The sequence below is a fragment of the Gallinula chloropus genome (genome assembly GCF_964237585.1).
Source record: "Gallinula chloropus genome assembly, chromosome: 23".
In the NCBI taxonomy this organism is placed as follows: domain Eukaryota; kingdom Metazoa; phylum Chordata; class Aves; order Gruiformes; family Rallidae; genus Gallinula; species Gallinula chloropus.
This window is the reverse complement of record NC_140108.1, coordinates 2,417,417-2,440,783: the sequence shown is the minus strand read 5'-3', so window position 1 is coordinate 2,440,783 and position 23,367 is coordinate 2,417,417. Positions and strand designations below refer to the sequence as shown.

Sequence of the window (23,367 nt, the reverse complement as noted above, 5' to 3'; positions counted from 1 at the left end):
CCCCTGCAGCCAAGAGCAGCCCAACAACCCCACACTGCAAGATCTGACCCACGAACCACCTGGAAAGGGGCCATCTGGCAGCTCCCAGCCTCAGATCCTGCAGCCCACCTTACCAGGGTTGGCCAGCAAACCCCCCAAGGACACAGCTCTGTGTCACCAGCCTGACCTCTGCTCTTCCCAGTTCATCCACAAAGGCTTCACCTCCAGGCAGTCCCAAATGTTGGGAAGAAAGGACACAGCCAGCACCCACAGTGCTGTGCTGCAGGGCTTGGACTGGCCACCATGGGTTTTGCTGGCTGCAGGGTGGGTGGGTGGGTGGGTGGCAGGTCTGTGTGCAGGGTGCAGGGTGCAATACAAATTCAACAACACATTGCATCTGTTCCCCTGTTACAAAGAGCTTCCATAGGAAGAAGTAAAGTGCCCACCACAGTTAGAGAATCCATCAGGACACAAGTGCCCTGGCTGGAAAGCTAAGCCAGCCCCAGAAAGGCAAGTTTAGCCAGGATTATTGCAGCTGAGAAATGGCTTTAACCCTCCCCCCACCCTCCTTGTGCCCCAACAGCACTGGGAGGAACAGACCTCAGGGCCAGATCCTCCCAGTACTTGGTACTTGCATTTGAGTGATGCTGGATTTACGTGCCAGTGCTAAGGACAGGGTGCTGTGGGCCAGGCTGAGCTCCCCTCCAGCACTTCTCCTCCTCCAGCAGCCCCTTCCCCAGCCAGGCTCCCAGCAGTGAGTTCAGCCCCATGACTGAGACTTCTGTGCTTTGAGACCATTCCTGTGTACTTAACATTGCATTTCACTAAAACAGTTCCCAAACCCATAGAAAATTGTATTTACACCCAAGAGAAACCTGCCCAGCCCACAGCCTGCCCTTGCTCCCCAGCACATCTGCATCTCTGCAGGGAGCTCAGCCTAGCAGAGCAGCTCTGAGTCTTCAGAGGCCACTGCTCTGCACCAGGCAAGCTCACCAAAGGAGATGCTCTGGGTGGAGAAGATAGGAGAGCTGTGGAGGAAAGACAAGCTCCCAGCCACCAGGTTCACCAGCTGGGTAGTGCTGAAAGATCCTCTTTGCCCAGAGTCCCAGTCCTCAGCTGTAGGGCTGGGCAACTGCCCCTTGAAGTGCTGCTCAGGACCCCTCCTCATGACCTGAGTTTGGTAATGGGACAGCTCCAGGGAAATATGAGAAGAAAGAGGACTTGGGCAGAAGTCTCTCTCTGCCCCTCCATCATGTGAGATGGGAACAAACTCTCCCACTCCTCTCTGCCCTGGTGTGTCTTTGGCAGATGCCACGATGGTTGTTCTGTGGTGGGGGAGAAACCTGAGCTTGTGGCCCTAGAAAACACACCTGGGCTGCACTGGGATGCCTGTGCTGGATGCAGAGAGGAGCAGTGCTGGTGGGTTCAAGAGGTGGAGAGCATCCTGCAGCACACTGAGGCTTCTTGAGGCTCCAGATAGCAGACCCTGGCCACCTCTTCTCCATGCTGGGGAAGTCTCCCCTGTATGCAGAGCCAGCTGTTCCTGGCACTGCCAGCTTGTACTGGGTGCACTGCCCTCCTGGGCTTGGTACAGCTGAGCCATGAAGTCACACACAGGCTAGTGCAGTTCAGGAGGTCCAGGCTGAAGTCCACTGGAACTGGGAGGTACTGGGAGCAGTGTTGCCTCTGCTGTGTGGCAGCTGGCAGTGCCCTCATCAGTTCAGAGATCCAACAAGCTGCCCAGTTGTCAGATCAGAAGGAGCCATGGCAAACCCACTCCCACTGCTCCTGGTATTGCTGTTGTGTCTGATACCCTTCACCTGCAGGTGCAGCTGGGGCCATCCCACTGTGCCAAGGGGTTTCCACCTGTCCTGCATAGTGGTGTGAGGATCCACAGGAACACAGTAGAGGATGGAGAGAGGTATGACAAGTCCCTAGCCCACTTGGTAGGTTGCTCCCCCCTTCAGATGGGGGAAGGAGGCAGCAGGACCATCAAGGTATCTGGAAAACTGTGTTTCCAGTGACGCTGAAATCAGAAGGATGCTGTCAGGGCTCCAGGTCCTGGTCTGGTGCCCTTTTTCCTGCTCACCACCCTGCTGCCCCTTTGCCAGGGTAAGTGTTAAGGAATGCCTGGTGTGGATCTGCAATGCTGGTATTCAAAGATGCCTCCTAGGGCCATTTGTGTTCATCAGCTGGGATCTCATGGCCTGGATGCTGCTCAAGATCTTCTTCTGGTGGCCCATCATGGTGATACCCAGACTCCGAACATCCCTGGAGAGCAAGGACATTGTTAAACATCCCATGGGCTGGACCTGTGCCAGAACCCAGGACACTGATCCTCCCCATCTGCACAGCCCATGGAGGACCAGCCCAGGATCCAGTGCCTGGTTTGTCTCCGCTTGCCTGTCCGCACAAGGTGGCTGCTGCTGCTGAAGGTCCATGGGCATCCTCCCAGGGACAGAGAGGCTGCCAATCACTGGGCACATCCTTCTGACAGTCCCAGGGACATCTGTGATGATGGCATCACAGAATGGTTTGGGTTGGAAAGGACCTGAGAGATCATCTTGTTCCACCCCCCCACCATGGGCAAGGACACCTCCCACTAGACCAGGATGCTCAAAGCCCCATCCAGCCTGGCCTTGATCAGTTCTGGGGAGGGGGCATCCACAGCTTCTCTAGGCAACCTGTTCCAGGGCCTCACCACCCTCACAGTGGAAAATGCATTCCTTACATGCAGTCTAAATCTACACTCTTCCAGGTTATAGCCATTACCCCTCATCCTACCACTACATGCCCTTGTAAGAAGTCCCTCCCCAGGTTTCCTATAGGCCCAGGTACTGGAAGGCTGCTATAAGGTCGCCCCAGAGCCGCCTTCTCTCCAGGCTGATCATCCCCAACTCTCTCAGCCTGTCCTTGTAGGGAAGGTGCTCCAGCCCTCATCTGTATGGGATCATAGAATGACCTCCTGAAGACCCTACAGGCTGTCACCCTGTGATGACATTGGACCCCAGAGCACCAGAGGTGACTCAATAATCACACCCTTTCCAGACAACTCCCAGACCTCTCTCAAAGGTCAGCACAGCTTTGGACATTGTTCCAGGTCTCAAAAGGAACCTGATATGGGCCAAACACCTTTTCCTTCAGCCCATGTATCCAGCTCAGGGGCTGACTAGGTTGAACAAGCCAAGGCTGGATGGAGACTGCTAGGGACCAGTGGGATGGTGCAGGGCAACCCTGGCAGTGGTGTTTCTCTGGTACTCACTCGATGTTCATGCGCATCACCATGCCCAGGGAGGAGTACCCTGCCATGGCAAAGTTGTCCCGGTAGTGCCCCAGCCGGATGGATTCCAGCCAGTCCTCCACTGTCATACAGCTGGACAGGTCGAGGACACCCCTATCAAAGGGTGTTTGGGTGAACCTGGGAGCAAAACAGAAGGGGTTAGCCCAGGAGGTGATGGTAAGGCTGTGAGATCCACCTCAAAGAGCCTGTGACCCAGCAGGACAGGCAGCCCTCGAGGCTGGTACAGGCAGGCATGCCCCTGTGAGCTCACTGCTGCACAGGCTTGACCATTCCCTGCCATGGGGATGCCATGGTGAGAGAAGGCAGTGAAACATGGGATGCTTCCCACTACAGCCCACAACCTGTGCCCAGGGGCCCTGTGCATGTGTCCATGCTCGCAGGGAAGCCACCATCGCTAGGGCTGGACAGAAACACCCCTTATTTGAGGCAGCCCACAGGTTCTGCCCAGCATCACCTCCCAACTCCTGCTCCTCCAGGCAGCCCAGGGAGCTCTTACCGGTTCACGGTGGCCGTGCACTTCAGGTTGTCAGGGTTACGGATGAGCTTGTCCAGGATGCCCACGATCTGGGAGAAGCGTGGCCGCTCGCTCCGGTCCTTCTGCCAGCAATCCAGCATGAGCTGGTGCAGGGCAGTGGGGCAGCCCATGGGGGCAGGCAGGCGGTAGCCTTCCTCCACCGAGTTAATGACCTGGAAGGAAGCCACAGACCGAGGAGGAGCTGCACTCCCACCACCACCCCTGCACCCCAGACGGGAGCACACAGGGAAGATCCCTGTTGTGTGGGCTGCTGAGGCCATCAGATGGGGAAGCAGGGGGCTTGTGCAGTCTCTGGAGAGCTGGGAGCTGCCTGGATACCATCCTCATGCAAGAAATCACTGCTATGACAGCGGATTTGTTAAGTGGTCCAACAGGCCTAAAATACTGCAGCTTCCCTCCAGCAGACAAGCTACAAGGAGCTGCACTCATGTTCAGTTGTTCTACAACCAGTGCTTGCCACAGCTCCAGCAAGGCTGGAGGAAACTGTGATGGAAGGAACTGTGCAGAGGAGGCAGCAGAAGCCACTGCATCAATGTCCTGTGCCTAACAAAAACACTGGGAAGAGAGAGGACTCTCAGGACTCCCAGATCAGGGAGAAGGCAGGTAGGTATATAGCCCCTGTAGGGAAAATAAAGGAGTCCTGTGGTTCTGCAAAGTCAAAAATACTCATTTTATTGCCTCCTTTTGGAAATGTTGTGCCCAGGTGGTATTTGGGATCAGAGCCTACATTTACCTACAGTTTTCATGCTACTCTTGAGGCAAGAATGGTTCCACACAGCTTTGACAAGCCCAAAGCCTGCTGCAGGCTGGTGCAAGCCTTTGTCTACCCCATGGTCAGTGGAAGGGATGGAACCCAAGCTTGGGGTGCGGGAGGCACTGGCAGCTTAACGTAGTGGGGCTGTGGTGGTCCTAGGGAAGGCCTGAGCAATGCCAGGTGGCACAACACATCCTGCAGCTCTCCAGCCAGCAGAAAGGCTTGTGCAGAGCAGCAGACTGGGATGGGGAGACCCACAGTGCCCACAGGAGCCAGACTGCTGCCGCACGGGAGGTTTGGCGGTGCAACGCGGGCGACACAGCGACGTCCCCGCGGAGGGGACGAGCCGCTGTGCACAGCCTGGAGGGGAGGTGAGGAGAGGCAAGAGCTGCTCTTTTGGGTCCCTTTTCCCCAGCACCCCCCGCTGCCAGGCTGGCTTGGGTGAGGGCAGGAGGCTTGGCACGGCGCTGCCCGGCATCCACTCACATCCCGGTTGGTCATGTTCCAGTACGGGCGCTCGCCGTAGGCCAGCACCTCCCACATGACGATGCCGTAGCTCCACACGTCGCTGGCCGAGGAGAACTTGCGGAAGGCGATGGCCTCCGGAGCTGTCCAGCGGATCGGGATCTTCCCCCCCTGAAACAGTGAGCGACAGCGGAGGCTGAGCAAGCAGGGCTGGGGCACCCCTGCCTCTCCGCAGAGGGGAGGGCGGGTTAGGCAAACAATATGCTGGGCTGGTGTCTTCTGGGGAGGACTCTGCTCTGCCCTGGGGAGGCCCCAGCTGGAGTCCTGTGGCCAGAGCTGGGGCCCCAGTACAAGGAAGATGTGGGACTGGTGGAGAGGGGTCAGAGGAGCCACGGAGATGCTCAGAGGGCTGGAGCAGCTCCCCTACGGAGAGAGGCTGAGGGAGCTGCGCTGGTTCAGCCTGGAGAAGAGAAGGCTGTGGGGGGACCTCACTGCAGCCCCCCAGTCCCTGAAGGGAGCAGAGGAACAGGAGGGGAATCAGCTTGTTAAAGGGCAGAGACTGGCAGGACAAGGGGGATGGAGTGAAGCTGGAGGAAGGAAGGTTTAAATTGGATATTAGGGGGAAGTTCTTTGCAGAGAGAGTGGTGAGGGGCTGGAACAGGCTGCCCAGAGAGTGGGTGGGTGCCCCATCCCTGGGGGTGTTCAAGGCCAGGTTGGATGGGGCCCTGGGCAACCTTGTGTAGCTCCAGGCCTGGAGGTTGGTGTCCCTGCCTGTGGCAGGGGGTTGGAGCTCTGTGACCCTTGGGGTCCCTTCCAACCCAGACCATCTTATGATTCTATGATTCTATGACATAAGCCTCAAGGTGCACCTCAAGATATTTCCAGTAGAGCAAGGAGAAAGCTGTGCTCTTTTACCAGTCTACTTCATGCACAATCAGTGCTCAGGAGTGAGCAATTCAGAGTGATGTGAGGAGCCCATGGCTACCAGAACATAAAAGCATGGAGCTGACCCTGGGCACAGGCAGAGAGTCTGACTCGAGCAGACAAGGAGAGTGATGGCTTGTATGCCCTGTCTGCTACTGCTTTGTCAGGCAAGGACTGTCCTGGTTCCAGCCAGGACAGAGTTAACTTCCCCAAGCAGCCATCACAAGTGAGCTGAGTTGCTCTGGGCTGCTTTCCACATCATGTGGCATCACTCCCCATAAAAAAAGGGGTCTCATTGGAGACAAGCTGCTGTGCACAGCCAGAACCAGGACCAGGACCATGCCGACAAAAATCAGCAATAAATGGGGTAAGAACACATTTAAGCTAGATATGTAGCTGCCAGCCATTTGGAGAGGAAAGTTGTGGCACAGGGAATGTTGGGTGGGTTTCCCAGAGCAACCAGGGCAGGCATGATGTGCCTGGAAACACCTCTGAGGTATCCCTGTCTAGGGAGAGTTTCTCCAATCCGTATGAATCCTGCCTCTTGCCTGCTCTGGCACAGTCCTTGATGGGGACTGAAGATGAATGATGCCCTCTGGGAGAGTCTCTTTGAGGAAAGCACCTCCTGAGCAGCTCAAGGATGACAGAGGAAGAACACAGGGTACTGTCTTACCACAGGTGCCTGAACAAGAAAACACCCTCAGTTCAGCACCACACCACAACACCCACCTACTGATCAATGGCTGTAGGACAACTGAAGGAGTGGAGTCTAGGGAAGGGCACCAACAGGGACATGGGAGCACCCCTGTGCAGTCGCCACACACGCCCACAGGAGCTGTTGGCTGCAGAGGTTTCATCAGTTCCCTGCTCTCCTACCTCCCTTCTCTTTGTTCACTGCCCACCTCCATTCTGGGATGAAGGATGATGCGTTAATGGGTTCATACCCTTGGTCCAGATACCAAGTGAGGTGACAAACTCCATTCCTGCCCTGCCTATCCTGATTGGAGAGTGTTTAACTTTTCCACCTGCCAGTGGCTTGTAAGGATGTGTTTGTAAGGATAAGTGAGGCTTAGAAGCCACACACCGTGGTGGTGTAGGCAGCGTCGGGGTCGTCCTCCAGGATGCGGGAGAGGCCGAAGTCAGACACTTTGCAGACCAGGTTGCTGTTGACCAGGATGTTGCGGGCAGCCAGGTCCCGGTGCACGTAGCCCAGGTCAGCCAGGTACCTCATGCCCGCTCCGATGCCGCGCAGCATGCCCACCAGCTGGATGATGGTGAACTGCCCGTCGTGCTTCTGGAAAGGAAAGCACCCAGCGCTCACGTGTGGTTTTCACCAGCACCTTGGTGGTGATGCTGCTCTTGTTAAACCAACCCCTAAGTACTTCTTCTCTTGGGCTCAGCAGCTACTTTAACCACAGTGCCTCCCTCTTGTGCCCCCCCCCAGCCCACCTCTTGTGCCCTCCCAGTGCCTCTGATATGCCACTCAGGTGCCCTGACTTCACGGTGCCACCCTGGGAAGCCAACCATGATGCTCTGGAGCCTCAGTCTGCTGGAGAGGTGGGAGCCCAGAGCACACTGTGCTCTCACAGGGGTTGCAGTGGCCATGAGGCTGATAAGCTGGAACCAGCCTCTCCTCCAGTCACTCAACCCCGGGGGGGATGTGCAGTGAATAAGAATACAGAAGAGTTCCTTACCCTGAGGAAGGTGTCTAGCGAGCCGTTCTCCATGTATTCAGTAACAATCATTACCAATTTGCCTGCAGAAGACAAGGGAGGTCAAGTTAGCAGAGAAGTCACCTTCCTCTGGGAAGCCCAGTGCCAGGATTTTGCTGGGAAAGGCATGAATCCTGGTCTGGGGATATCCTGCAGCCCTGCAGAGTGGCCTCATCCTGTGCAGGATGGGACTGTGGAGTGGATGTGGCAATAGACCCTTCCTCCCTGTGCCACTGATGTGGGTAGGTCAGCTTCGTTACCCTGCTGTCATGTGCATGCCATTAGCATAACACTTTGCATCAGAATGTGCTTTTTTAAGGGAAGACTTCAAATTATGATTCAATTCAGGCAGACTTGAAAATAAATGCTAATGGCTAGGACATCTCCTAAACCAATATCCCTGACCTGGGGTGCACTGCAGAGCAGGAAGGGGAGCTGCCATGGGGAAAGTTTGTCCTGTAAGAGAAGGCAAGGGGGTGGGATGGAGGGGACCCCAGGTCGGTGGGCATCTGACAAGCGAGCAACCAGGGCAGCTGAAGGATGAAGTGCACCAAAGGTGATCCCCTGACTCCCAGGGTGCCCACAGGGAGATATATCCCAGCTCTGAGACCCATCCCCACCAGCCACATACTCCTGGTCACCACCCCCTCCAGATGGATGACGTTGGGGTGGTCAAACTGTGCCATGATGCTGGCTTCACTCAGGAAGTCCCGTCTCTGCTTCTCTGTGTAGCCTGCTTTCAGTGCCTTGATGGCCACGGGAATCTCCCTCTTCCCTGGCAGCTTCAGGCGGCCGTAGCACACTTCTCCAGACTCCCCTGAAAGGCAAGGGAAGATGAGGGCATGGGGAACTGCTCAGCTTCTTGCACTGACCCACTAGCACCACGGATCAACCATTCTGCGGGCACGCTTGCAGCGTGCTCCAGCCCCTCAGGACTCCTGGGCTCTATGTGCATCCATGTGCCTGCATGCAGAAAGGGTTGTCCATCTCCAGCTTCCAGTGCAAGCGCTGGGAACTGGGCAGAAATATCACAGGATCCCAGAATCATGAGGGTTGGAAGGGACCTGGAGAGCTCCTGGGGTCCAACCCCCTGCCAAAGCAGCTCCCCAGCTCATATTGCACAGGGCGGCGTCCAGACGGGGCTGGAATCTCTCCAGAGATGGAGACTCCACACCCCCTGGGCAGCTTGTCCCAGGGCTCCCTCACCCTCAGGAGCCAGTTCCTTCTGATGCCTTTTACTGAAAGCAGTGGGCCAGAGTAGTGACTGCAGTGGCACTTGCTTTGCTGCTTTGACTGAACAAATGTGGGAGCCTCTTAGAGCAGGAGGCATTTGTCTCAGAAAGGCTTCCTAATGCTGCTCTGGGGTAAGTTCTGGAGGTGCTGCTGGTGAAGGTACAGCTCTGCCTCTGCCCTTGCTTCCCTATAATCCCCCATCCCTGTGCAAAACTCCTTTTTTGTGCTGAAAATTCACCATTTTGTTTGCAGTTTCATCTTCATCTTGTGACCCCAGACGCTTGTTCTGAGGTTGGAAAGCAGGGTGGCTACATGGGAGCACCCACACAGGACAGGCTGAGCCACCTGCCCTGCCAGCCTGCGCCGTGTCACAAGCCCTGGCTGAGCACCGTGCCACTGCTGGGCAGCCTGCTCTGGTCCCAGTGGGCTGCAGGGAAGGCACAAGCTCTGACTGTGAATTCCCACCAGCAGATGTGATGCAAAGAGGCAGCCAGGGACTCACCAGACCCAATGACCTTCTCAATCTTGATCCGGGAGGCCTCAATTTCACGGGTGAACTCATGCACAGCTTGGCAGGGGTCCTCATAGGTGTGTGGGTCCACATAGAACTTGGACTCAGGGAACTTCACTGCCAGGTTCAAAGGGGAGGGAGAAGATAAGCTCTTTCAGACAGCTCTGATGAGAAGGTGGGGCTGCCTACAGAGGATGGGCAGGGGGAGGACTTCTTGGGTTGATACAGTGAGGAGCCACAGAAGCTGCAGCCCCAAGGAAACCTAAGGCACTGTTTGTCACAGTGGTACCCTCAGACCAGTCCAGGACCTGGCTGCCCAGGTCTCCTCAATATGATCGTTCCTCTCCATGATCCTCCCACACCGATCCCTGTGGGTGAATTTTCCTCTATCCTGGTCTGCTGCTGCCTGGGATGAACCTGCCACAGACCCATCTCCCACTGTGCAACCCTTCAACCTCCCTACCAGGATGCCCTTGGGATCAGAGCCCCTACTCAGCTCTCCACGTGCCCAGAAGCAGCCAGTGATCATAACCCTTCCCCTGGAAACCACAGCCATGCCTAGGGGGAACCAGTCCATATCCCTTCAGACCCCAGGGCAGCAGCAGGGAGGGTCATACCTTGCCCATTCTGATAATGCATCTTCTCCTCATCAGAGTCCTGGAAAGCCTTGCTGTACCCGCAGTGCCTGCCGTGGGGACACAAGGGTCAGCAGAGGTGCTCCTGTCCCTCACTCCCACAGGCAGCCCAAAGGCAGGGTGGAAGACAGTGCATGCTGGGGCTGCAGGCAGCCCAGAAGGAGGTGGAGCTGACACTTGGCTCTTCACCAGCTGCATCCCTGCATCTTGCAGGACTGGCACATTTGCCTGGAGCAAGGTGCTCTCCAAGTGCTCTCCAAGGTTGGCAGTGCCAAAAGCTGCAGCCCTTTGGTCTCCTCTGGGCAGCAGCATGTGTGCTCCACATGCCTGGATCAGCCATGCTGAGATGTAACCGACACAGGCCCCCTTGGACCTTCCTGATGGAGCAGAGCAATTTCCACTCCCAACCTGACCCCTAGGCAACTAGTGAGCCCTTTTACTGGTACCACTATGGTAGTGGCACTGGTATTGCTATCACTATCACTGCTGCTATGGCTACTGCTACTGCTGCTGCTTTTCAGCCTGCTGGCATGAGGGGAAAGTCTGGAGACTGGACAGTGGAGGCAGGGTGACCCTGAATGTGTCTCCTGGTTGCTTATTAACTCCTGAGCTAGGGATGCTCTGACAAACTGAGAGAAGTTGCCCCCAGGTTGTCCCTTCCCTCCTGCCCCACCGGGTAACAAGCCACCCCCAGGAGCAGGGCACGTACCTCTTCTTGCAGATGAGGACGACCAGCAACGCGACGAGGCCAGTGATGAGGGTCAGGCAGATCCAAACTATGGTCATCGTGTCGTATCGAAGGGAGACTGGAAGAGGCAGGGTAGGCAGGAGATGAGCTGGAGTGGGGAATTCTCTGCTGAGCTCAGAGACCCACCCCAAACAGGTCATGGTCTTCAAGGATAAAGCCCCTCAGATTTGGGGCTCTCCCAGTTTACAAAGACCATTTAGACATGTGGAAACCTAGTGCAGATCTGGGAAAGCCATGGTGATACAGCAATCCAGTGCAGAGAGGAGTCTGGAGCCTCAGGACATCACCAGGTCTTCCTGGCCCTAATTGCTCCTATGCACATCCCCCCCCTATTCTTTCTAATGCATAAGGACACCTCAGGAGGGCTACCTCAATCAAGACCCCAGGAGATGTATCTGTAGCCTCCCTCCCTGTGAAGCAGCGGAACAATGGTCACAGACAAGGGCATCACCACCCCCCATCCCTCCCATGGTCCCTGCCCCACACTTCCCACATCCTACACCCAGGTGCTCACCTGGCTTCCCCGTTTCCACCTCCACGGTCTGGCTGAACCTGCCGCAGCCAGCTGAGGTGCGCGCCCGCACCTGGAAGATGTAGCGGGTGGCAGGTTTGAGCCCAGAGACGGTGGCAGTGGTGCCCTTGGATTTCAGAGTGGAATAGCTCTGCATTTCCTTGTCCTGGGGAGGGAGGGAGGGAGGAAAAAAGAACACCACCAAAAAACCTCCCTGCATCAGCACAGCAACCCCCAAGCCTTCAAAACAGCCCCGTGGGCAGGGCTGGCTGATGGCAGCAGTTTCCCCAGCGGGGTTTAATCCGTGCTCTACCCCTCTCCACATGTGCCACACTGAGAGGGGATTGCAGCAGGAAGCTCAGCCTTACCTTCTCGTAGTACTTGATCTCGTACTCCAGGATGATGCCGTTGGGCTGGTCTGGCTCTTGCCACAGCAAGGTGACGCTGTTCTGGCCCGTGCTCTCCTGGCGGACCACCACCACCTGGGATGGGGCTGGGGATGCAGATGGCAGGGGGTTAGGTGCCCTGTAAACGTGGGGGCCACAGGGCATGGCAGCAGGGAAGGGTGGGTGGGACTGGAGCCCTGTGCAGGCCCCCTGAAAACAGTTTAAACCATGTTTTCTCTTAAATTAAAACTCCATGGGTATGAGTGCTCTGAGGGATAGGAGACCTGCAAACAGGCTTTTGTTCACTTCAGTCTCTTTTCCATGGAGAGACCAGGCTCTGAGCAGATGAAAAAGGAGGGGACTGTCCCAGCACAGGAGGGAAGGGGACACTGGTGCTTTGTGGTGGTCTGGGACCTGAAAGGACAAGGGGCTGCAGGGCTAGAGGTCATGGAGATCCCTGCCAGGACCCTGATCTCTCCTGCCCCACATGGGGAATGATGAGAGGGAAAGGGGAAGAGGGAAAGGGGATATGTCAAAGGCCCAGAGGGGTGATCAGGCACTGAACGTTGGTTGAAAGGTGCCCTGGGAGGCACCTGCAATCCTCAACAGGTTGGGAGCCTGTGAATTGGTCCTTGTACCTGCCATGTCCAAACTGGAGCTGTCAAAACTGGAGGACCCATCTCAACTTTTCTTGCTGGGAAAATCTCCCTGGATATACCCCAGAGCTTGCCAGCCACTGGGTCCAGCTCACGGGAAGGGGTCAGGAAACCCTTATGACCCTAACTGAGGGATAAAAAATGGGATGCAGCAGCTCTGATGAAGACAGAGATGCTGTTGGCCATGGCTGCAGCTCAGGGGTGTTGCTGGACCAGCACAGAGACTGAAGGAGACTGCAGGGACTGCAGCAGCAGTGGGGCACCTAGGAATGAAAGGTATCAGCTTTAGCTCATTTTATCTTCAGGATGGCTCCTCTAAGAAGCTGAAGTCACTGTCAGGCACAGGAACCTGGGGAGCTGGGACAGAGCAAGGTGGAGGGGATCATCTGAACCCTGTGGACACATGCAGCACCATCTCCCTAAACAGCCCCAGGGCATCTCTGCTGCACCTGCTCCTGCCCTGCTCAGCTGCCTGGGGCTGGGGGCACGTGAGGTACCAGTACCCAGAATGGGCAGGCCACCTGTTGCAGGGCAGCAGGGGTCCCTCAGCCCCTCCTGGTGAGCAGGGATGCTCTCTGGTGTGCAGTGGCTGAAGCACAACACCAGCATGGCAGCTACATTTCAATCACCACCAAATTCCCAACCCTGCTGGTTTCACAGCACTTGCTCAGCATCCCATCTCCAGCAGAGAGGTGGCAATGGGAATATTCAGCCCTTCCCAAGAGCATCCCCCTCTGAGGCTCTGGGCTGATGCTGCACGTGGATCACGCAGGAGCACGTTGGCAGGACTGGGCCATTCCCACAGGTGCTTGGCCAAGGTGTGAGGAGGTTCTGCAGGCAGGAGCTGGTGACAAAAGGGCCTTGTTCTCCTGCCAGCCAGCAGCTAACCCAGCCAGGCTCCCACAGGATTCTCCTCCTGGCACCGCTGCCGTGACAGCAGAAGGGGCATCACAGGGACTGGAGTTCCTGAGGGCTCAATTCCAACTAGGAGGATTAACACAAAGGGTCAGCTCCTGCCCTCTCCCCTCTGCCTACAGTATTCTCCATGGAAAGGGACTTAGCTGGGCTCTGGTCTGGGGAGGTGCCCAGGTGACCCTGCAGCAAGGTGCTGGGTCCTGGCCCAGCTGGGCTAGGGAGTTGCTAAGAAGTATTTCCTGGGGAAAGAGCATTTTACAGCAAGGGATTTGCAAAGATTTGCAATCCCTTGGCAAGGGATTTTTCATTAAAGTGAATTCCCACAGCAAATGTTGCTGTCACCTGCCAGGGTCTGGCATTGGTGTGAGCTAAGAGCGGAGCATGAACTGCTGCTTAGCCCTTTGGGAAGGGACAGAAGGCTGGAGGAACAGGCTGAAAGATTCATGCTCCACTTAGTGTTCCTGTCAATAAACAAGTGTTCTCTGTGCCCCCTGTCTCCTGCAGAAGAGGAGCCTCCACCAGCAGCTGCAGGCTGAAGGGAAGGAGGATGAAAAAGGACACTATGAACCAGGCAAGGGCCTTGGGCAGCAGCTCATCTCCAGCCCACCACAGCTTCCTGAACCCACCTCTAGCAGCAGAGAGGATAGGGGACACATCTCCTGGGTGGGTGGGAGGGTCCCATGCCCATCATCAAACCAGCTAGGGCAGGCTCTGGCTCCTGCAGATACTGGCTGGAGCAACACAGGGGCAAACATCAGCATCACACACAGCGGCAAAGCCTGGTGAGGGGTGTCTGCTCCTCCTACCTGCCTGGTTTGTGGTGATGTTGGCAACTGCAGCTCTCCTGGACTCCAGGCTGAGGTCGGAGACGCCGTTGACGGCCTCCACCCAAAAGGAGTAGTTGGTGTGGGCCAGGAGGTTGGTGACTGTCAGGGCTCCCTGCACCAGGCTCATCTGCTGGGGCACGAAGCGGATCCCACTGCCGCACGCCTCGCACTGGCCGGCGTCCCCGGCGCAGCGCCTGCAGACCACGTTGTACACGACGTCGGCACGTCCCCCCTTGTCTAAGGGTGGTCCCCACTCCAGCATCACCGAGGTGCCATTTACACTGGAGATCAGGTTCACAGGAGCAGAGGGGGGCCCTGGAAAAGAAGCAGAGGTTCAGGCAGGCTGGGGGGCTGCTGGAGCACCGTGGAGCTGTCAGAGCACGGAACCGATGGGGAGATGCACCCTGGGCAGCATTTGCCTGTGGATACAAGTGATGCCACAGGACATACAGAGTTGCCCAGATGAGTAGATGCTCCAAACAGAAAATGGCAGAGACACAGACAGGTCTCAGGGTGAAACACCATGGAGGTAAGGTGCTCTGGATCAGGATGCCGAGTGTCGGGCAGGCTGATATTTGTTCTGGGGGAAGCAGGAAGCCCTAGGGGTGCACAAAGCTACTGGGGGAAGAATCTAGGTGTCAGTGGGCTGGAAGGTGGAGAGATGGTCCTGCTCATCTAAAGGGAAAGTTTACAATCTTGTGTGGGCATCCCCTAGGAACACAATCAGATACTTCTTTCACCCTGGCTTCAGCTAGCAGTCTTTCTGCCCTCCTGGACCAACCACAGAGAGGAAGGAGGACTCCTCCTGGTACCCTCTTGTCCCTTTTTAGTAGCACCAGGCCCCTCAAAGCAGCCTCCTGCAGTGAGCTGAGAGCACACTGTCTAACAAGCCTGGTGCCATAGTCCTGTCACAGCGAGGGAGAGTGCAGGAGAACTTGTGCTGCCCCCAGGCCTCCCTGGGCATTTCTGCAAGGAAAGCAGCCAGCAAGGGGCTGGCACGCTGGCTCGCTGTCTGGTGTGTGAGCAAGCAAGCTCCATTCCCTCCCAGGAGAGGCCTGGGAGGGAAGCAGACTCTGGCCAGGGACGTTTGGAGATGCTCTCTAAGGATGATGATGAGGATGAGGGAAGTGAGGGGATGCAGCTAAGGGAGGTGGGGGGTCTCATCTAGTGTGCTGAAGCGCCTTGAGCAGCACGCACAGAGGTGAGGGTGCATGCTGGGCTTGGCCAGGGAGCACCGTCTCTGCCTGAAGACCTGACCCCTGCCCTGCTGCAGTGCTGAGGGGTGCCTGGGCAGCTGGAGTACTCACGTGTGCAGGCAGCTGAGGGGGGGTCCTGCACCGCCCGGTAGAAGCTGCTGTCGCAGCGGCACACGCGGGCTGCCCGGCTCTCCGAATGGCTGTGCAAGGGGCACTTGGCACACAGCTGGTCTCCTGGGGCTGACTTGTAAAATCCCAGCTGGCAGGCTGCAAAGGAGGGGAGGGGCAGAGGTCAGAGGGAGCACGGGGCGTGGAGCACCCCACACCTTGGGGAATCCCACCAGTGCCCCCACTGGACCCCACTCAGACCCCCATCCCAGTGCTTCAAACAGCCCTTCTCCCCAGCACCTGGCTGAGTGCACCCTCAGCTCTCCAGCTGGAAACTGGGCTCTGTGAATACTGCTTTTGTCCCCCCTCAGTGTGTACTTACTGCTGTGCTGGTGCCCATTCACCACTGTTTCACAAGGAGACTCTGGTGCCCCTGCTTTTTGTGAGCTGCCTGCAGAGCTCCATGTGCTCTGAACCTTTGCTGGCTGCCCAAAGCTACATCCACCCCTCTGGGGCACTGCCTGGCCTGGGGGGCAGGGAGCTAGGATCAAACTGGGCAGCACTGGAAATCACCTGCTAAGCCCTTCTAAGAAGCTTTATTTATGGAAGAAATGATGCTGCTCACTTCACTGTGCTCGTGGGTAGTGTCAAAAGAGACCCTGGTGTGAAGTGATGAGTTTCCTTGCACAAAACGAAGCAAAAACACCTTCTCTCCTTGCACGTGGCAGCAAAACAGCAGTTCCCACACGCTGCCTGCTCTCTGCAGAGGGACAGCAAGGCTAAAGGAGTCAGCACAGGATTTACCTCCAGTTGCTCAGCCTCCTCCCAGTCCTGGGGGCTGTGCAGCAGGGCAGGTGCTCAGCCCACACCAGGGCTGGCAGGGGTCTGGTATGTCCTACCCCCACCTCTCCCAACAGCCCCTTGGGTGAATTATTTGTCACACAGGCAACTCATATCTCATTAGGGAAATTGATTAGCTCACGAGTGACATGTGGCATGTCAGGTACCTGTCTAGCAGTGGAAGGATCTGTCTCCTCACAGATTTAGATTCCAAGTAAGGAGAAACAGGCTCTGTCTGAGCCCCCACATTCATCAAGCACTTCTAGGACCAGTCCCAGTGATTCGAGCATTATTCCTGGCTCTGATTCATTTCTGGGTTTCCCTACTGAGGTAGTAATACCTTCATTTTCCTGTCTTTACCCCCACTGGCCAGCTCTGCATACAGCCTCAATTCTTGCTTCCAAGCATGCAGAAGACTTTTGTTTGTGATCCAGCATCCCCAGCGGTTCGGGTCCCTTTGTGCTGTCTGCCTGTATCCTTGTGTAGCTCCAGGCCTGGAGGTTGGTGTCCCTGCCTGTGGGAGGGGTTGGAACTCTGTGATCTTTGGGGTCCCTTCCAACCCAGACCAGTCTGGGATTCTGGGATTCCATGATTCTATGCCAGAGGAGCAGTACCACTGGCAGGATGTACACGTGTTGCACGTGCCAGAGAGGTTGGTACCACAGGTTGGTGTCACAGCTCTGCATAGCAGGCTGGAAAATGCAAAGGCCAGAAACTCCAGGGTTTGTTCCTAAATTCCTGCTTCTCCATCCCTCAAAAGATATCAGAGCAAGAAAGCAGAGAAGCCCAGACTTGGGGATGCAGGGGAAAGCAGATGTGAGTCATGAGGACATTACAGTAGGATGGGGCTGGCTTTGCTCCCAGCTCTCCCCACACCTCTCACCTCCTCAAAGGCATCAGAAGAGGAGAGAAAACAGGGGAGGCAGAGCTGGGACAAGGGGTTTGCTGTCCCCAGCCAGCCCAGAACATTTGCCAGGCTCTGGTGCCGATGCCACCAAGACACCCAGGGAGTCTCTGCCTGTACTGAATGCCCACTGCCTGACCCTGCAACACCCTCCAGCCTGCCAGCCCTTGTTTTTGGGTGTAGGATGGAGAGGAGTGTTGTTGCACCCTGTTGCCAGGTGGGGACACATTTGGAAGATAGCAGGCTGTGGAAAAACCCCACCCAAATGTCTCAGAAAGAAAAGTTCCCAGGTTTTCCATGTTGGAAAGGATGAAGACACAGCATGGGAACAAGGCAATGGGACAGCCCTACCACCCATCCAGGATTTGCTGCCTTCAGCTTGCATGAATCCTCCCTGGACCTGCAGACCACCATCATCTCTACCCATGCAGCAACCAGGGACTCTTCATTCAAGAGGCACTGGAGTGGTTCCCCCTACCAATATTTAAGGGCAGAGAAACCAGTGCTGTGTCAGGGATGGAGAGGCACCAGCAGGGAGAATGGGAACATGAAGCACAGCAGATCCTCACCAAGCAATTGTAATCACTTAGCATTCAATGCTGTAAAAAAAAGCCCACGTTAATTACCTGTAGCAATGATTCACAATTATTTTAGATGCACTCAGGGGGAAAATTACCCTAAATGACGAATTGCAGGTGAATTTTTGCACCAGAGCAGAGTTGCTGGGAGCCACATCCCTACACCTGGGCAGCACAAACACATGAGGAGGCCTGGAGAGCAACCAGGGTTGGGGCAGGCGTGCTCTGGATGGGGTCATGCACCTCTGTGTGTCTCAGTCCTTGCTTTAGATGTAAGCAGGACAAACATGCAAAGCCTTCCACAGGCATGGGAGCCAGGGCACCAACTTGGAACTTGCACAAGGTATGAACAATCCCTACAGGATAGGATGACAGGCATGTCCTGCTCAGATGGAGCTCTCTCATGCCAGGCCAATGACATGTGGAAGACCAGGACCTCCTGGGTTAGCTGTGGGAAAAGCAAACCAGCAGACAAGGAGCCAGTGAGAAAAATACAATCAAATACACCAGGTCTCAAACCTACAGGGCCCCACAGCCTCACAGCACGCTCTAAAGCCACCAAAATCTGAAGCCACCCAGCAGTGAGGTGCAGAACCATTGTCCTGTCGTCTTCACGGCAACAAGTCACTGGCACTTGCCAGAAGAGCCCTCCCAGGACTCTTGAGAAGGTGGGGATTTCTTTTATAAAATCCTTCTCTACAATTGGTGACCTTGCTCTGTGTCTGAAGATTGCTGGTCCTGCCTCTTTGTGGACCACCAGGAGCCCTGCTACTGGTATCCTCCTTTAGCCCCCAGTGCCATTCCCCTTGCAAAACCCAGCCAAGGCTGCCTGTCCTTGCAATTTCATCTCATGGCATGGTTTTCCAGGTCTTCAGTTATCACCCCAACCTGTTGGGGTCAATGCTGTGGGGCTCCCATTGACATCCCCCCCTGTACTACACATCCTGCCTGCTTTTCCCATCCCACCAGCATCACTCCCTCATGCATCACCAGCCCAAGGGGCCCCTGAGCAGCAGGCATGTCTCAGAAACAGTGAGCGTGGGGAGGGCTCTGCCAGCCATCTGGAGTTTGGTCCATTTGTTTCCTTCCCTCTTTGTCCTCTGGGGACAGGACAACATCTGTTAATAAGCTGGCAGAACTAGGGAGATGATGGATGAACCTGTCAGGGCTACACTAGCTGGGAACAAGCAGCTCTTCTCAGCCTCAAGTTGCTGTCTGGGACTAGTGCTCCACAGGTGGCCCTGGAGGGACCACCAAGAGCCATCTCAATAGGGTGCCAATGTGAGCATCACCACTGTGTCGCTCCCTCTTGGCTCCATCCAGAGCCCAGGAGGTTTAGGCAGGACAGGGGCACAGACAGGAGGGTGCCACGGGGCAGCTCTATGGCACTGGTGCCATCAGGTGCCTCCTTCCCTGATTCTGCAATGAAACTGGGCATCAGCAAGCACCACAAGAGTGGCCATGTGCCTCCCCTTGGCAGTGCTGGGAAGAGGTGGAGATGGAAGTAAGGGTGTCATAGCTACCAGGCTGTTGCAGAAGTTAACACAAATCCCAGCTCCTATCAAGCCAGGTTCACCATGATGCCTCCAACCTCAGCTCCCCCATGACACAGACACTGAAACCAAATCATGTCTGGGGCTGCAATCTGGAAGCAGTCCCAAAAGGATGGGGATTGTGCTGTGTCTGCAGTGACCCATCCCAGGGCTGGACCATCCTCTTGGGGAATAAGCTTTTCCTGATGTCAAACCCAAATCTCACAAGCAGTTCACGTCTCTGACACATCTTCTTTGCAGTCTGTTCCCATCTCAAGCCTGATCCCTACATCCTGGAGAGACTTAGCTTATGTGGTTTGGAAAATAAACCTGGTTGGGTTGGGTTTGGTTTGGAGGATGCAGGGCTTTGCAGGAGATACACAGAAGCTGATACAGCCTTACCAGCCAGTATCGCTTGTGTTTTACAAAGCAGCTGACTGGCTTGCAAAGCAACAATGGAACTGTGGTGAGTCACTAAGTGTCTTTGATTTTCTTGCCTGGCATCACTGAAGGGACATTTGCATAACTCCCATAGCGCATCCTGCACACTGTCACCGCTCCTGCCCTTGAAAGGTTTGTTTAGGTACACTCCTGGCAGAAGCCCTCTGTGTGAGGCACTGAGGGTGCTGGTACAGTCTAGCTCTGGGTACAACAGCCTGGTACCCTGCCAGCAGGCTCTGAGCAGGCATCACTGAGGTGGGATACAGCCCAGCCAGCCTGTGGCTCGGCGTGGGCGTGCGAGCTGGGGCTTGTGTGGAGAGTCTCCTTGAAATCCACCCTGATTTGCACAGAGATGGGAAGTGTATTCCCACATGTCTTTTTTGGAGTTGCAATGACAGGGTAGTTTGACACGCATCTGTCACCTTGATATATGGTACATATGCTTCCAGGCAGCACCTAAGGGAGGTGGAGCACAGCCTGGTGACACGTACCCTGAAACCCCAGGCTTGCTGGTTGATAGAGGCATGGGTGACCACCCCCCCCCCCCCCCCCACCACCCCCAGCCCATTTTTGTGGCCCCTGTGTATCTCAGATCCAGGAAAACCAGGTTTTGCATGGAGTCAGGCCAGTGTCCTGTTTCCAATTAGGAAGCGTGACCCAGATGTTCCTCGTGAAGACACAACACAAGGAGCTCCTGGTTTTTCCCTAATGTTTTCACATGGGTGGGGAAAAAAAAGCCACACTGTTAGCAGAAAAAGGAGAGGAAAACCTGAGGCTTTTCAGAGCTTCTCTGACTTAGGAAGGGCTAAGGAAGCTGGAGGAAAAGGGGAATGGAGCAAGGCTCTGGTGGGTTCCCTAACACACCTTTCCTCCTGCCTGCATGGTTCACTACCCCTTCTGCACTGAAGGAAGGGAGCCAGGCTGTGCTCTCCCTGGTGTATGTGTGCAGGGGCCAGCAGCATCCCCACCTGCAGGGCTCTGGGTGAAGGAGTCTGTCCCCTTGTGCCCAAGCCTGAGAAGAGCAGACTGTGTGCCTCCACCTTTCCTTCCCTCCCAACATCAACACCACATCTGTTCATGCAGCTGCAAAGGTTTGTTGCTGTGGCCACAGGTCATCACCCAGCCCAGCCCAGCTGGAGTCAGGGGCTGTGAACCTGCTTCCCCCTTGCAATGGCATCACTTGTTTCATCTTGTCCTCCTGCATTTCCAGGCCTCACCATGCCCCTGTGTGCTAGGGTCGTGCCCACCCACCACCATGGTTCCTGGGTGATGGGGTGCAGTGGAGAGGGTTTCCCCTCATCTCACACCACAGAGCTCTGCTTCCCCCCTGCTCCACCAGCTGTAACATCTCCCCACTGACTTTCTTCATAAAGGTCCATGGATGCAAAACTGTATTCACAAGCACATAATTACCAAGCTGGGTATTTTCTCCTCTTAATTAGCAATGCCGTGGTGCTTTAATTGCTCAATTAAAGTTGCCCACGAGGAAGGTTTAAGGTACATTAAATTTGCTGATTGGTTCATCAGCATGAATCCCACCAACTGGAAAAAAAAAATAACTGGCTTCCAGATTGCTAAGCAGCCTCTCCAGATCCATTCACACCACCCATGTGCCACGGGAGGCACGAGAGAGCCCAGAAGCAGAGGGGTCTGCCCGTGAGGGCCAGCAATCCCTCTCCTATTCCCATCTCTCCTTCAGTTTTGCAGATGGAGAGTCCCAGCAGTGGCAGCCTTGCCTAGAAGGACCCAGGACATTTCTTCAGCTTAGGGACAGACAGGGAAAGTCTGGCCCAGGGACGGATCCTCGCTCAACCATGCACCTCAGACCCCTCTTCAGAAGCTGTTCTCTCTCAGCCCTGACAGGCTACAAACACCCATCCTCGAGTGCAAATGGGCTGATGGAGCAGAATTCCTTAATTACTTAATTGTTGCTCCCTCATCACTGTTTTCCAGCCAAGCCCCAGGCCCACAGAGGGGAAGGGCCAGAGCAATCAGGGCACCCTGAGGCTGAGACACCTGATCCCAAACTTTGACAAAGAAGTCCAAACAGCAAGTCCCACATCTGAAACCCAAGGGTATGTCACAAAGATGACCCTGGGGAGCTGCAACTTCAGCCAAAGGCTCAACCACCCACTCTGGCAGCAGGGGAGGGGGCCTGTCACTTCTGGTCTCCATGGCTGGTGGCTGGCTCATTGGCTGGGTTTGTGTCACTTCCCAGGGAACAGCACCGTGATCCATGGCTGTGGCAGTGCTATGAATGGTCCAAACCAATTCCCTGTGCAAGTACAGCTTGAAATCAGCTGAACAGATTTTAGCCCAAACAGAGCTGGGGCCCCAGTACAAGAAAGATGTGGGACTGTTGGAGAGGGTAGATAATGGCAGGACAAGGGGGATGGAGTGAAGCTACAGGAAGGAAGGTTTAAATTGGATATTAGGGGGAAGTTCTTTCCAGAGAGAGTGGTGAGGGGCTGGAACAGGCTGCCCAGAGAGGGGGTGGGTGCCCCATCCCTGGGGGTGTTCAAGGCCAGGTTGGATGGGGCCCTGGGCAACCTTGTGTAGCTCCAGGCCTGGAGGTTGGTGTCCCTGCCTGTGGCAGGGGGTTGGAGCTCTGTGATCCTTGGGGTCCCTTCCAACCCAGACCAGTCTGGGATTCTATGATTCTATGACCCCAAGGCAACAGTGGCTCAGGATCCCAGCTGCCCTCCCCAAAGTGAGTCTGGCCAGGGCTGATAGGAGGGGTGTGGGTGAGGACCCAGCTGTCAGCCTCATGGTTGATTGAGGAGGTGGCTTGTGGGTTCCTTCCATTCCCATAGAAGCAGACCCAGCATTCAAGCTCTCCCCTTTCTCATTTCTCTAATTGTACTGACCTTATTGAAATGGGTCTCTCTGTGTCCTGTACAGCAGCTGCATATAAATCAGGTGAATCATGCTGATTGTCGCCTTATCTGATAAATTGCTGGGACAGATCCTTTGCACTTACTGCTTATTCTGCTATTTAGGCAAAGCAGTTGCTATTTGCTGTGCACAAGAGATACTAACGTGTCTTGCTGTGGGCTGATACGTTTAAAGGAGGAAAGTGCAGCACATCTGAGGCTGGCTGTGCTTCATGGGGAATGAGGGAAGCAAGATCCTTCAGAGCCTGGAAACCAGGGAGGAAAAGCAGGTGGGGCAGCAGGGCTGTGCAACCATGGGAGAGAGACCCTGAAGGGTTTTCATCCTTGGCAAAAGGAATTTCAGGAGCTGGCAGACCCCAGGGCCCCATCAGCAGCTGTGGCAATTCATGCTTGAACCCAGTTTCCACCCAGTAAGGCACTGCAGCACTTGAGCCCAGCCACAGCTGGAAGAGAGGTCCTGTGCCTCTGAAGATAAACCAGAGAGATGCATGAGGCACAGCAGAGACAAATGCCTGGTGCGATGCAGGGCTGTGACACATCCCATGCCAGGCTGACAACCTCACTGTAGTCCTGACCGTGGTGCCCCTGGGCTGAGATCTGCCCCCCAAACCCCCCAGTCCTATGGAAGTGCTCCTCACATCCTTATGGCAAACACAAGGGCACATACCTGTGTGTCCTGCCCAGGTAAGTACAAGGGGTCAGAGTTATCCACCACCACCCTCCTCCCCAAACAAGATGATGGCTGAGAGTAGGAGATGAGAGGCAGAGAGATGTTCCCTGGG

The 23,367-nt window shown here is 55.6% G+C and overlaps 1 protein-coding gene across 1 annotated transcript in view; it reads right to left on the bottom strand.

The window, feature by feature from the left end:
* Window positions 1–2,135: 2,135 nt before the first annotated feature.
* Window positions 2,136–23,367, bottom strand: part of EPHA8 (EPH receptor A8) — a gene marked incomplete at both ends in the record, with an annotated part of 47,008 nt that continues 25,776 nt past the window's right edge. Inside the window, 14 exons of the mRNA XM_084274682.1 lie at window positions 2,136–2,250; window positions 3,242–3,397; window positions 3,777–3,967; window positions 5,056–5,205; window positions 7,043–7,252; window positions 7,653–7,714; window positions 8,302–8,487; window positions 9,406–9,531; window positions 10,032–10,099; window positions 10,759–10,855; window positions 11,312–11,474; window positions 11,677–11,801; window positions 14,072–14,407; window positions 15,400–15,555. Of these exons, the coding sequence (XP_084130808.1) occupies window positions 2,136–2,250; window positions 3,242–3,397; window positions 3,777–3,967; window positions 5,056–5,205; window positions 7,043–7,252; window positions 7,653–7,714; window positions 8,302–8,487; window positions 9,406–9,531; window positions 10,032–10,099; window positions 10,759–10,855; window positions 11,312–11,474; window positions 11,677–11,801; window positions 14,072–14,407; window positions 15,400–15,555 (2,141 nt within the window). The remainder of the gene's footprint in view (window positions 2,251–3,241; window positions 3,398–3,776; window positions 3,968–5,055; window positions 5,206–7,042; window positions 7,253–7,652; window positions 7,715–8,301; window positions 8,488–9,405; window positions 9,532–10,031; window positions 10,100–10,758; window positions 10,856–11,311; window positions 11,475–11,676; window positions 11,802–14,071; window positions 14,408–15,399; window positions 15,556–23,367) is intronic.